The sequence below is a fragment of the Eschrichtius robustus genome, chromosome 10 (assembly GCF_028021215.1).
Source record: "Eschrichtius robustus isolate mEscRob2 chromosome 10, mEscRob2.pri, whole genome shotgun sequence".
NCBI classification, from domain to species: domain Eukaryota; kingdom Metazoa; phylum Chordata; class Mammalia; order Artiodactyla; family Eschrichtiidae; genus Eschrichtius; species Eschrichtius robustus.
The window spans coordinates 96,461,261-96,475,545 of record NC_090833.1 but is presented as its reverse complement, the minus strand read 5'-3'; the positions used below and the strand labels follow the sequence as shown (position 1 = coordinate 96,475,545).

Here is a 14,285-nt window from a genome sequence, read left to right as displayed (position 1 = left end):
ACTTATATCTCATGGACGTTGTTACATCTCACTTTTTGAAACTGAAAGTGAGAGTTTAATGTTTGTTTATAAGATTAAAATTTTTAATTGCAAGAATGTTACTTAATTTTTTCATTATCAAAAATAAGTGCTATTCTCAACAAAATAATAGCAAATTGAATCTAAAAATGTATAAAAAATATACACAACATAACTGGGTGGAATTTATTCCAGGTATGCAAGTCTGCTCCAAAATTTGAAAAAAATAATTTGAAAATTATTATAACCTATCACATAAACAGGCTAAAGAAGAAAAACAATTTGGTCACATAAATAGATGCAGAAGAAGTATTTGACAAAATCTAACACTGATTCACGATAAAATAAAAATAAAACCAACCAAACAAAAAACCTTGGCAAACTAGTAATAGAGAGGAACTTCCTCAACTTGATTAAACAAACAAACAAACAAAACCTCCAAAACCCTACAGCAACATTATATTTAATGGTGAGAAACTAGATGCTTTCCTCTAAGTATGGGAACAAAGCAAAGATTTGCCCTCACCACTCTTATTCAAACATCATACTGGAAGTCTTAGCTAATGCAATAAGACAAGAAAAGGAATAAAAGGTACAAAGATTGGGAAAGAAGAAATAAAACCATCTTTGTTCACAGATGACATGACTGTCTATGTGGAAAATCTCAAATAATCAACAAAAAACTTCTGAAACTAATAAGTGATGATAGCAAAGCTGCAGGATTCTTTCTTATAAATGAACAATGAACAATTGAAATTTAAAATGAAAAACACAACACAGCATTATGCAAAAAAATAGAATACTTAGACATAAATCTAACAAAACATGTACAAGATCTATATGAGAAAAGTTACAAAACTCTGATGAAGTATAACAAAGAAAATCTAAATAAGTGGAGATATTCCATGTTCATGGATAGTAAGACTCAAAATTGGCAAGATTTCAGTTATTCCCAATTTGATCTATAGATTCAAGGGAATCTCAGTCAAAATCCCTGCAGGTAATTTCGTGGATATCAACAAACTGATCCTAAAGTTTATATGAAAAGGCAAAACACCCAACAAAATATTGAAGAAGAAAAAAGTCAAAGGACTAATAACACTACCCAACTTCAAGACTTACAAAGCTACAGAAATCAAGACAGTGCGGCACTGGCAAAAGAACAAATAGATTAATGGCACAGACTAGAAAGCCCAGAAACAGACTCACACAAAAATAGTCAACTCATCTTTAACAAAGAAGCAAAGGCAACTCCCTGGAGAAAGGACAGTCTTTTCAACAAATAACTGCTGGAACAACTGGGTCTCCACATGCACAAAAAATAATAATAAAAACACAGACTTTACATCTTTCTCAAAAATGAACTCAAACTAGATCTTAGAATTTTAAAATGTAAAATGCAAAACAGTTAAACTCTCAGAATATAACATAGGAGAAGATCTAGGTGACCTTGGTTTGGCAATGACTTTTCAGATACAGTCCACAAAAGAAAAAAATGATAATTCGGACTTCAGTAAAATTAAAAACTTCTTTTCTATGAATGACACTAAGAGAATGAAAAGATTAGCTATAGACTAATGGGTAACTTTTGCAAAACACATATCTAACAAAGGATTGGTACCTAAAATATAGGAAGAACTCTTAAATTCAACAATAAGAACATAACCAATTAAAACCCAGGGCAAAAGATCTGAACAGACACCTGGCCAAAGAAGGTATCAAGATTGCAAATAAAAATATAAAAAGCTTCCCAGCATCATATGTCAGTAGAGAAATGCAAATTAAAGCAATGAGATAACACTACAGACCTATTAGGATAGCAAACATCCAAAACACTGACAACACCAAATACTGGCAGGGATGAGGAACAACAGAAACTCTCACTGACTGTTGGTGGGAATGCAAAATGGAAGACAGTTTGGCAGTATCTCACAAAACTAAACATCTTCTTACTAAATGATCCAGCAATTGTACTCCTTGGTATTTACTCCGATGAGTTGAAAACCTACTTCCACACAAAAATCTGCACGTAAATGTTTACAGCAGCTTTGTTAATTGCCAAAACCTGGAAGTAACCAAGATGTCCTTCAGTAGGTGAATGGACGAACTTGTGGTACAGAATATTATTTAGCACTAAAAACAAATGAGCTGTCCAGCCACAAAGGACATGGAAGAACCTTAAATGCATATTACAAAATGAAAGGCTACGTAGAGCACAATTCCAATTATATGACATCCTAGAAATGGCAAAACTATGAAGAGAGTAAAAAGATCAGTGATTTCCAGGCCAGGGGTTGGGGGAAGGGAGGGGGATTGAGTAGGTGAAGCATGGGAGATTTTTAGGGCCGTGAAACTATTCTGTACGATACTGTAATGGTGAAGACATAACATTATGCATTTGTAAAACCCCATAGAACTGTTTAACACAAAGAGTGAACTTGTAAACTATGGAACTTTGGTTAATAAGAATGTATCAATATCGGTTCATCAATTGTAATAAATGTACAACACTGATGCAAGATGTTAATAATACAGAAACTGTGTGAGAGGAGACTGGGAAGAGAGGAGATAAAGGGGAACTCTCTATACTTTCTGCAAACCTAAAACTGCTCTAAAAAATAAAGTGTATTGGGCTTTCCTGGTGGCGCAGTGGTTGAGAATCTGCCTGCCAATGCAGGGGACACGGGTTCGAGCCCTGGTCTGGGAAGATCCCACGTGCCGCGGAGCAGCTGGGCCCGTGAGCCACAATTACTGAGCCTGCGCCTCTGGAGCTTGCGCTCCGCAACAAGAGAGGCCGCAACAGTGAGAGGCCCGCGCACCGCGATGAAGAGTGGCCCCCGCTCGCCGCAACTAGAGAAAGCCCTCGCACAGAAACGAAGACCCAACACAGCCATAAATAAATAAATAAATAAATACTTAAAAAAAAAAACCCACCAGTTCCCAAAATATTAAAAAAAAATAGTGTATTAATTAAAAAATGTTCATTGTGAGGGACTTAATACAGGCAAGTATATAAAACTAAAATGTATTCAAAATCTCACCTTAGAGAAAGAAAATATGTGTGTGTATAGATTTATAAATTTATACATAATTTTATATAAATATTATATTATTTTTCTATTATTGCCATAACAAACTACCACAAAGTGTATTAAGAAAAAGAGAGATTCACACCAATGATAGGATCTCTGCTTAGAAAACAGGAGAGTATGAACATGTAGAAATGCCCAGAGAGCAACGTACACCCCTGTTTCATCCCAGTCGGCTCCCCAACAGCCACTTATCTGCAAATCAGAAAAGGTAAAACAAACATCGTTAAAAGGAAAGTAGGAAAAACAAAAGATGAAAGGGAGCATCTGGCTATTGTATGATATTTTTTTCTCCTCTAATACTGCACAAATTACACTCCCAGACACTGAAATTCCAGTAGATCTAACCAAAGAACTATTTTGGTTTTCTTTGGAAAAATATGGAAAAATTTCAACTGTCAGTAAGAACTGGAAATAGGCAAACTCACTTTTACTTTAAAAAGAAATAAAATGATACATAATAGATTTTTTGAAATTTTTCCTGGATCTGCTTATTTTTAATTTCTGACAAATTTCAGAACAGTTTGTCAACCTTAAGACTGTGAATTTCAAAATCAGCTTGGGCCAGTTGGGATTCACGTGTGGAATAAATGGTGCCCGACTTATTTATCTTTCTGGAGAGGTTTACGATGGGGCATCCAAACCTTGACAGTCAGCAAATTACTACAACAGTCAAAGAACAGGACAGTCTATAGCAAAGTCACAGACTATTAGGAGTGGTGGCATTTCAGATCATGTTACCGAAGAACCCCATTGGACTGAAAGGGTGGCTTGACCCGAGCAGGGCCCATCCCCTTTACCCCTCGTTTGAACAAAGTAACTTCATGCCTTTCATTTTGACACGTTGGAACTCTCTAAAATCATACTAGAATAGATTCCATACTTTTTAACGCAGTGAAAATGACTGCTCTGTGATAAAGAATATCATAGTTTGCCTAGAAATGTTTTGGGATAAGATTTTTTTTTTCATAAATAAGAACTTAAAGTTTGTGGTAATTAATTTTCTTCTAAATGTGTTATTTTCTATTAAAAAGAACCCCAAGATGTATGATGCACAGTGTCACATTTAGCATCTAGAAGATTAATGTTGGGCCAAAGGCAGTGGAAGTGAGAAAAGTGACCCCATCAGCACCATCCATGGCTGGGGGTGCTCTAGACAGCAAACACCTGAGCCTAAAAGGAACCTGAAAAGAGCTATGTAGCCTGAGTCACAGGACATGAAATCCTAATGTCCAAAACCCAAAGGGTGTAAGACAGGATCCCTCCTCACTGCTCTCCCCTCCCCATAGCCTTGTCCCAAAGGACTGCGCTGCCTTCCCTATAAAGTGTCATCTGAGCCACAGGAAGACAGAGCATCATGCACAAGTCCTTATATGGCTCAGAAAAGTTTCCTAAGTACCCCTAGGATTTCAAACATCTTTTCAGCATTTGCAGTGTGAGGAACGCTGGTATGTATCATGAATTATTAATCCCTGTGCCCGATGGATAGAAGTTATAAAGCTAGCTGCATTTTAATAATAAATCTCAGATTCACGTGAGCACATTAGGACTTGCTCTGGGCAGGCAGGGTGGTGGGCTGGGTGGATGGCTGTGTACAGTGCCCAGCTCCCGAAGGCAGCCCAGGTGTGAGTGTCTGCTTTGCTGCACTTTTAAGTGAATCTATTTCATGGTGCATTGGACATGCAGTTAGTAGGTATGGACTAAAGGGTTGAGAAAAAATGAATATTTTTAGTATTAAGAAGAATGGAGAGTAAGGATATGTCTTTAGATGTTGAACCATAAAAAATTACAAGTAGTGACTATATAGGCCATCCAAAGTGCCAATAGCTATGTTTATAACCACTTACAAAGTTGCCATGAGCCTCAGTTTTATAGAAGATAACTTAATACCACAGATGTCTCCATAGACTGGCACAGATACCTGAAAATCTTTTAAAAATGTGATGTGGAAATTTATTTTATTTTTCTATTTTGGTCACACACACACACACACACACACAGATATGTTGGTTTTTTGTTCTGTTTTTGAAATAAAGACCTTTATGCACAAAGGGGCAACCTTTATGTGAGATAAATATTGTGATTACACACGTGGTGTGATGGAATTCTCCAAGCACTAATATAACTTTCTGTGAGCTTCGCAACCGAAGTGACAACCAGGCTACTGGCAGTGAGCTGTGACCTCCCACCCTCCTGACCCACTAAAAGCCATTCCCATGGGTGAGAGGATGTGCTCTACTTCCAAGAGAGCATCTCTAACCCTCTCCCAATACCAAGATTCAGGATGCCAGAGCTGGCTGCAATTATAACTTGCAGATGATGTTATACTTTCCATGCCAAAAAAAATTTTTATAATCTGAAAATTAGGGTAGAGAGTTTTGTCTAAATTCTTTAAATCATTTTTTTTCCTCTACAAATGAATAGAATGTGAACATATGGCCATGGACATTTGCATTAAAGAACTCAAATTCTTGTGAGTCAATATTTTACATACTGGGAATTTATGATCTTCTCATACACTGCTAGATTGCACTATAACTTGTAGTTAATTGGACATGACAGGGAATTTCAATTAGTGTTAAATTTAGATTAGATTTACTCCACAAAGGACTCTGTGCAGTGTGAACTTTGGAAAGGTGCCCGTGTATGGATGTGTGAGGATGTCTGGAGTGTGTATATTTATTCAACACGAACTTAATGCACTCCTACTGCAGAGAAGTCAGACATACCAGTCACAGAAAAAAACTTGAATGTGTGATGGTTAAGCCATCCCTTTTAGCCAAAATTACTTAAAAGTCAGACATGACTAACAAATAACTGCAGTGAAGTTGCAATGCTTAGCAATTTTAATATGCTATTGTTTTAAAGCTTTGCCTTTCTTGTCTTCTTCAGTGAAGTGGTACCATACTCAGTATGTGGTAACTGAATTCTCTCCATTCTTTACTGTGTTTACAACATCACTAGAAATCCCCAAAGCTTCAACCTTTCTCAAAGGAAGAGTTACTTTTCACTTTTCCTGTAGAATAGGGAGTGTAAGGTGAATGCAGCTGACCACATAGAATTTTTATTTCCGGGTCCTCAATGATCTCTTTAGAATATTCTAATCTGTTTTGTGCAATGTTCGAATTTTTTTAAGTATATACTAATCAATAATTATAACAGCATCAATAGTATTCTGTGTGAATTAAGGAGCTTGGAGGCATACACAAGGAAAATTCATTAGAGTGTGTCTTCTAAGAAAATATCATTGGAAAGAAGCAATTATTTAAAGTTTGTCATTTTTGTTTTCAATGTAAATATAATTTTTCCCTATGGAATGGATATCAGTAATGGAGAAGGGGCAAGAATATGCTCTTTACCAGTGGTTCATTTGTTTGTAATCTACTATCAAAAAATTGAGGGCTTCCCTGGTGGCGCAGTGCTTGAGAATCTGCCTGCCAATGCAGGGGACACGGGTTCGAGCCCCGGTCTGGGAAGATCCCACATGCCGCGGAGCAACTAGGCCTGTGAGCCACAGTTACTGAGCCTGCGCGTCTGGAGCCTGTGTTCCGCAACAAGAGAGGCCACGATAATGAGAGGGCCGCGCACCGCGATGAAGAGTGGCCCCCACTTGCCGCAACTAGAGAAAGCCCTCGCACAGAAACGAAGACCCAAGACAGCCAAAAATAAATAAATAAATAAATAAAAATTTAAAAAAAAAAATTGAAAACAGGCATGCTGACATGAGATTGCCTACCTGTCTGTGAGGCCACAGGTGTCTATCTGGAGGTCACGGTAACTCCCCAGCGCCCCCTGCTGTATGGAGATGGGATCCACCGCTTTGTCACCAATGGAGATGAGCCTCAGGCAGCCCTGAAATCCATCCAGGGGACTTGCACATCCAGGGTCAGAGCTGTTGTCGGGACAGCCTGAATGAACATGGAGACACACACAGGAGAAAATAAATAGTTATGAAAAAATATTGTACGGTATTTCTGATATGCAAAAATTGCTACCTCCCCCTGTTTGCAGACACCTGAAGATTAGACTTCCTACACCATTTGGGAAGGTCACATTACCCATGGATAGGGTGGTGGAGAGCTGACAAGAACAAAATTTGTTGGTATTGGTAACGTGTAAAAATAATAACTAAAGCCAGGCTTATGGAGAGATGAAAGGAAGGGAAGATGTGAAATCTGACAAATAGAATTACTGTACATTTAATTTAAGTAGTTTGATTTCTTTTTTGAAAGCATTCTCAAGAAATCACTCCTTTTAGCATGATGTTAAATTAGCTGAACTAAGGGCATGTGATAGTAGAATCAGAAAAAAAGTTACAGGCATAATAGGACTTGCTAAATTTAAAATGCTTGAAAAATAATTTTAAATTGAGAATTGACCTGGACACCCTCCATTCATCTAAAAACTGTTAAATATCCACTCTGTATGTGCATGTGTGTGCATGCATAGGCATATTTTAAAACACTTCTGATAATAACTGGTCTAAGAAATCTAATAGCAATTTATATTTACTTTTCTTTTTTTAATTAAGCACTTTAGTCAAATATCTTTCAACATTAACACGTCGACAAATTAACAATATCTCATAATGATATGGCATTGCAAATAATGGAGAAAAATAAGCAACACAGAATATTCTATGAAAAAAAAGAAATGAGTTTTGATTAATTTCAATAATAAGAGTTAAATTTTACAAGTTCTGCTACAGCCATTAATTGGTTTGCTGTAACTCACCCACCACAATTCTCATAGAGTGGTTTTGTTTTATCCTCCTAGGTTTCCCAAGAGACAATGCTCTTATAATGATTATGAGCAAGCACATGGCTTTGAAATCAAAATCAAAGCAAGATGGGGTCTAGAACCACCTTCTCCACATGGGGGGCCAGCAGGGTTTTGAACGCCCTCCTACCCTCCACTTAGTTGTCCCCTAAAGGAATCACAGGTTCTTAAATTTGCCTACAGCAAGATTGGCAATGTAAGAGAGGAAGGGGAAAGTTAGGGTAAGAGCATAATATGGGACACTTTACAACACACCTGGCTCAGGCTTTTCAAAGTCAGTATCAGAGGGAAGAGGTGGAATGGGAGACTTTTCTAGATAAAAATAAACTAAAAAGACATAGCTGTTTGCATTGCATGAAGCTTGATTGGATCTTGATTCAAATGTTTAAAACAACCATAAAAACATCTTGGGGACAATTGGGATGATTACAGATTTGGTATTAGATTATTTTGGGAAACTACTGTCAAGTTTGTTAAGAGCAAAAATGATACCATGTAGGAGAATATCCATATTTTAGGACATGTATGTTGAAATATCTCAAAGTGTAGTGTCATGATGTATGTAGCTTATATTCAATGGTTCAGGGGAAAATGCAAATATAGCAAAATGTTAATTATTGAAACTCAGTGGTATGCGTATGGGTGTTCATTGTACTTTGCTTTCCACTTTTCTGTGTGCTTGAAACTTTTCATAATAGAAAGTGGTGGAGGGGCTTAGGTGATCCTCAAAAAATTAAATAATTAAATGAACCCCCCCTCCCCATTTCCCACTCCTTTTTGGATTAAAGAAAACAATTTATAAAGAAAAAAAAAAAAGAAAGTTAGGGTAAGAGAATGCTGTCATTGTGAAACGTTTCTGTAAAAGGCAACAATTTAGGGAAATCTGCTGTACAGAGCCCAGATTCCATTATTCCCCCCTATTCAAGACTGAGGTTCTCCCCAGGATCTGCCAGGCTGAAGGGAGCTGACTCTCATAAGGCTGTGCCCCTCCCCAGGGACAGCAGTGCCCAAGAATACAATGGAGTGATGCAATGCAGTGGCAGAGACCCATTTTCTCAACTGGGACCTCCCTGAAGGGCATCCCTGCTTCAGACTCCCCCTTGGGGTATTCAGAGACTTCTGTTGCAACTGCACTGCAGTTCAACTTGTCTCTCTGCCCATCCCAGCTGCTCTTTCAACCTTCCAGGTGTTGTTCCCAAGAATTAACCCCACTCAACCACCCACACGCAAATCTCCCATGCAGAGGCAGCTTCCTAGGGAACACACCAACAGCCCTACACAGGACAAAAGGTCAAAGCATTTACTGAACTGAATACTTCATTTTCATGTGCAAATATGAAAGAAGCACAACATTTTTAATAATTAACATTGTTTTAATTCCCAAAAATTGTCAAGTAAATTTTGTTCCACACGAAATTTACCTATTTTATTTATGCTTTGCTTTATAAAATTATGTTTCATTTATATCATTTCCAGAACTGTTTTAACTTTTTAGATACAATGTCATAATTATTTGTCTTTTTGCTTTGTATTTTCCAATAATTTAAATATTCAGGAATACTTATGTTAATATTTACAGCCTGGGGTTTGAGGTTATTTTATCAGATTCTTATTTTTTAAATCGAATGGAATAAGATTTTGCTCATTGTACTTATGTGTTTTTCATTCATCTCTCTTTGTACTTCTGTCTTGAAATCACTGGTGTACTTTCAAAGAACAAAAACTAAAGATAGAGCCTCTTCTTGTTCCTGCATAATAGATACTAGCTTTCTACCTAAGAATTTTCATAAAATACACACAGTTTATCTTTACTTTTCTTTCAGTGACTGAGGCTTTAATGTTTTGTATTTCTGACAAATAGAATTCAAAACAAGCCAAGGCCTGCATCAGGTTGAAACCATTAAAGGCACAATGAAACCTCATAAATTAACCTCAATGGGATTTTGACATTTCAAATTTAATGTTATGTCATAAAAAACTGTTTAACTCTACAGCTTTCCTTTACCATTTTCTTGTCTTATGTGAAAATGCACACATTTAATTTGTAAGAAAATTACTGAAGGGTTGGATGTATCTGGAAAAACTTGATATATCTTTTTTTTTAACATTTTTATTGGAGTATAATTGCTTTAAAATGGTGTGTTAGTTTCTGCTGTATAACAAAGTGAATCAGCTATACATTTACATATATCCCCATATCTTTTCCCTCTTGCGTCTCCCTCCCACCCTCCTTATCCCACCCCTCTAGGTGGACACAAAGCACCGAGCTGATCTCCCTGTGCTATGTGGCTGCTTCCCACTAGCTATCTACTTTACATGTGGTAGTGTATATATGTCCATGCCACTCTCTCACTTTGTCCCAGCTTACCCTTCCCCCTCCCCGTGTCCTCAAGTCCATTCTCTATGTCTGTGACTTTATTCCGGTCCAGCTCCTAGGTTCATCAGAACCTTTCTTTTTTTTTAGATTCCATATATATGTGTTAGCATACGGCATTTGTTTTTCTCTTTCTGACTTACTTCAATCTGTATGACAGACTCTAGGTCCACCCACCTCACTACAAATAACTCAATTTCTTTTCTTTTTATGGCTGAGTAATATTCCATTGTATATATGTGCCACATCTTTATCCATTCACCTGTCGATGGACACTTAGGTTGCTTCCATGTCCTGGCTATTGTAAATAGAGCTGCAATGAACATTGTGGTACATGACTCTTTTTGAATTATGGTTTTCTCAGGGTATATGCCCAGTAGTGGGATTGCTGGGTCATATGGTAGCTCTATTTTTAGTTTTTTAAGGAACCTCCATACTGTTCTCCATAGTGGCTGTATCAATTTACATTTCCACCAACAGTGCAAGAGGGTTCCCTTTTCTCCACACCCTCTCCAGCATTTATTGTTCGTAGATTTTTTGATGATGGCCATTCTGACTGGTGTGAGGTGATACCTCATTGTAGTTTTGACTTGTATTTCTCTAATGATTAGTGATGTTCAGCATCCTTTCATGTGTTTGTTGGCAATCTGTATATCTTCTTCGGAGAAATGTCAATTTAGGTCTTCTACCCATTTTTGGATTGGGTTGTTTGTTTTTTACTATTGAGCTGCATGAGCTGTTTATACATTTTGGAGATTAATCCTTTGTCCGTTGATTCATTTGCAAATATTTTCTCCCATTCTGAGGGTTGTCTTTTCGTCTTGTTTATGGTTTCCTTTGCTGTGCAAAAGCTTTTAAGTTTCATTAGGTCCCATTTGTTTATTTTTGTTTTTATTTCCATTTCTCTAGGAGGTGGGTCAAAAAAGATCTTGCTGTGATTTATGTCATAGAGTGTTCTGCCTATGTTTTCCTCTAAGAGTTTTATAGTGTCTGGCCTTACATTCAGGTCTTTAATCCATTTTGAGTTTATTTTTGTGTATGGTGTCAGGGAGTGTTCTAATTTCATTCTTTTACATGTAGCTGTCCAGTTTTCCCAGCACCACTTACTGAAGAGGCTGTCATTTCTTCATTGTATATTCTTGCCTCCTTTATCAAAGGTAAGGTGACCATATGTGCATGGGTTTATCTCTGGGCTTTCTATCCTGTTCCATTGATCTATATTTCTGTTTCTGTGCCAGTACCATACTGTCTTGATTACTGTAGCTTTGTAGTATAGTCTGAAGTCAAGGAGCCTGATTCCTCCTGCTCCATTTTTCTTTCTCAAGATTGCTTAGGCTCTTCAGGGTCTTTTGTGTTTCCATACAAACTGTGAAATTTTTTGTTCTAGTTCTGTGAAAAATGCCATTGGTAGTTTGATGTGGATTGCATTGAATCTGTAGATTGCTTTGGGTAGTATAGTCATTTTCACAATACTGATTCTTCCAATCCAAGAACATGGTATATCTATCTCTCCATCTGTTTGTATCATCTTTAATTTCTTTCACCAGTGTTTTATAGTTTTCTGCATACAGGTCTTTCACCTCCTTAGGTAGGTTTATTCCTAGGTATTTTATTCTTTCTGTTGCAATGGTAAATGGGAGTGTTTCCTTAATTTCTCTTTCAGATTTTTCATCATTAGTGTGTAGGAATGCAAGAGATTCTGCGCCTTAATTTTGTATCCTGCTATTTTACCAAATTCACTGATTAGCTCTAGTTGTTTTCTGGTAGCATCTTTAGGATTCTCTATGTATAGTATCATGTCATCTGCAAACTGTTACAGATTTATTTCTTCTTTTCCGATTTGGATTCCTTTTATTTCTTTTTCTTTTCTGATTGCTGTGGCTAAAACTTCCAAAACTATGTTGAATAATAGTGGTGAGAGTGGGCAACCTTGTCTTGTTCCTGATCTTAGTGGAAATGGAGAAACTTGGTATATCTTTATATCTTATAGGTGACTTGTACTTACCGCACTTAGTAACTAAGAATGTTAGGATAAAACATAGGAAACATAAGTCAATAAATAGTTTTGTGGAATCACTGTTATTCCTTTTCTGTTTTCTTCCTTTTCTCCATATCACCAGCCTCAAACTCATCCAAAATACAATGTAGTATCTAACTATATCTGTTAGGAGAAAACAAAACCATATCCAGTTGTCACGAGGAAAGCTTTCTGAAAGCGAAACTTTAAAGAAGGAAAGTTTGAGCCCTGAGTGCTCAATTCTCAGTTATGACATAAAGGTCAGGAAGTAGGGTATCAGAGCCCAAGAGAAGCTCAGGGTAGGAGACACTCATTTTTCCGTACAGATGGCTGCCCTGAAGCCCTGGTGGTAAAATGGCAGAGGGCCATTCATCAATGACCTGATTTGGGATGGAGAGTGAAATGGACATTGAATAGTTATTGCTAAATTAATGAAAGATATCCATCATGACTGAGGGACTCAGAAGTTTAAGTACCTCTGAGGACGACAGTTAAATTGTCACTATGTCACTGCACCAGAATGGGTCCTCAGATGAGACTTCATTAGACTTGTCATAGGCTTGTTGGCCTGCTGATGTTTCACAGAAGGACACTTGGGGGATCTTGAATATAGCTTAATATTCCCTGACTCCGCAGTTCAAGTATGCTATTGAGTAGTACAAAGATTCCATAAAAGGGAATTTATTAAGAGCTTAACTTTCCACCACCCTTAATAGCAGGCACCAAAAATCTGTGTACAGTATACTATAGTGAAACTGCTGTTGAAAGACAAATTACAAAAAAAGCACAGATTAAGAAAAGGCAGAAAAGGAAAATGAGATATCTAGATCACAGATCTCTCATGGGACGTTTAAGAAATGTTGCTATTAGTATATAGATGACCCTTCTCACGGTAAGAAAGCTGTGCTCTGAGACTGCCAGGCCAAAATAGAGACTTCCAGGTAGCCACAGAGCCCTGGTTTATGCTTCTGTCCTGCAATAATCACTGAGATCATCTCCTTCATTTGCTAAAGTGTCCTGAAATTATACGGTCACCCTAACTAACAGCAAGCCGTACTAGTCTGCTTTTACAGTGAAGCATTGCAACGAAATTTGACTGATCATATAATAATTGGAAACTTGCAGTTGACTATCCATCAGGAAAACCAGTAATGGGAAGGAAACCTGGTCAAGGAGTATTTCAGAACACGGGGTATTGTTTTCCATGAAAAATCAGATATCATTAACTGGCTTTCACCTAGTTGACCCAGGAACACTGGCTTTATTAGTCCAAATATTGCTAGAAAGCATGGATTGGATGAAGTTCACTTCCATGTCAACATCACACATATTCTGGTACTGACAGACACTAATCAAAAAGATAAGTAAACAGATGCTGACATAAGTTACTCTTTGGATTGAATAAATTACCCAGACATTGGAGTTTTCAGGGTAGAGCTTCCACTCAAGCTGTAGCTGACCTGTCCTACTTTACCCAGAACAGGGCTGGAACATCCAATGAATTATGTAGACAAAGGGGCCCTGAGCAAGGGTTCTACATGTGCATAAAACTTGTGAATATAATAAATCTATTGAGAATCAGAACTCCATGCCTGTTGGTCCTAGACCTGCCTCTCCTGGTTTTCCTTGAGTAAAAATAGTATCCGCATTTTTATTTAACATTAGTAAATTAGTGTGTTTTGGTTTTGTTTGTTTTAGTTTGGCAAAGGCATTACTTGAATTTTTAAAATAGTATATATTCTTTCTCTAGGAAAAAAAGATGTTGCTGTGTCGATATAAAATGTACGGTTGACTAAGTTCGTTTGACTCAGTGGCTGAAACTGTTCTGTAGGAATCAACTGGATATTTAGAGCCATGCATACAGAGGTCACTCTAAATTTATACATTGGTTAGGAAGAAAGTGCTGTGACTGCAAGTTCTGTTTTTGCCACTCAGTGCCAACACAGAATTACATCAGAAAAATAGGAAAGTTGTAACGAAGAAAAGTCATTATACTGTCTCATGGAAT

General features: G+C 37.3%; 1 protein-coding gene across 1 annotated transcript in view; it reads right to left on the bottom strand.

The window, feature by feature from the left end:
- Positions 1–14,285, bottom strand: part of LOC137769941 (contactin-associated protein-like 3) — a 170,709-nt gene that overhangs the window by 71,843 nt on the left and 84,581 nt on the right. Inside the window, exon 9 of the mRNA XM_068552128.1 lies at positions 6,844–7,015. Within this exon, the coding sequence (XP_068408229.1) occupies positions 6,844–7,015 (172 nt within the window). The remainder of the gene's footprint in view (positions 1–6,843; positions 7,016–14,285) is intronic.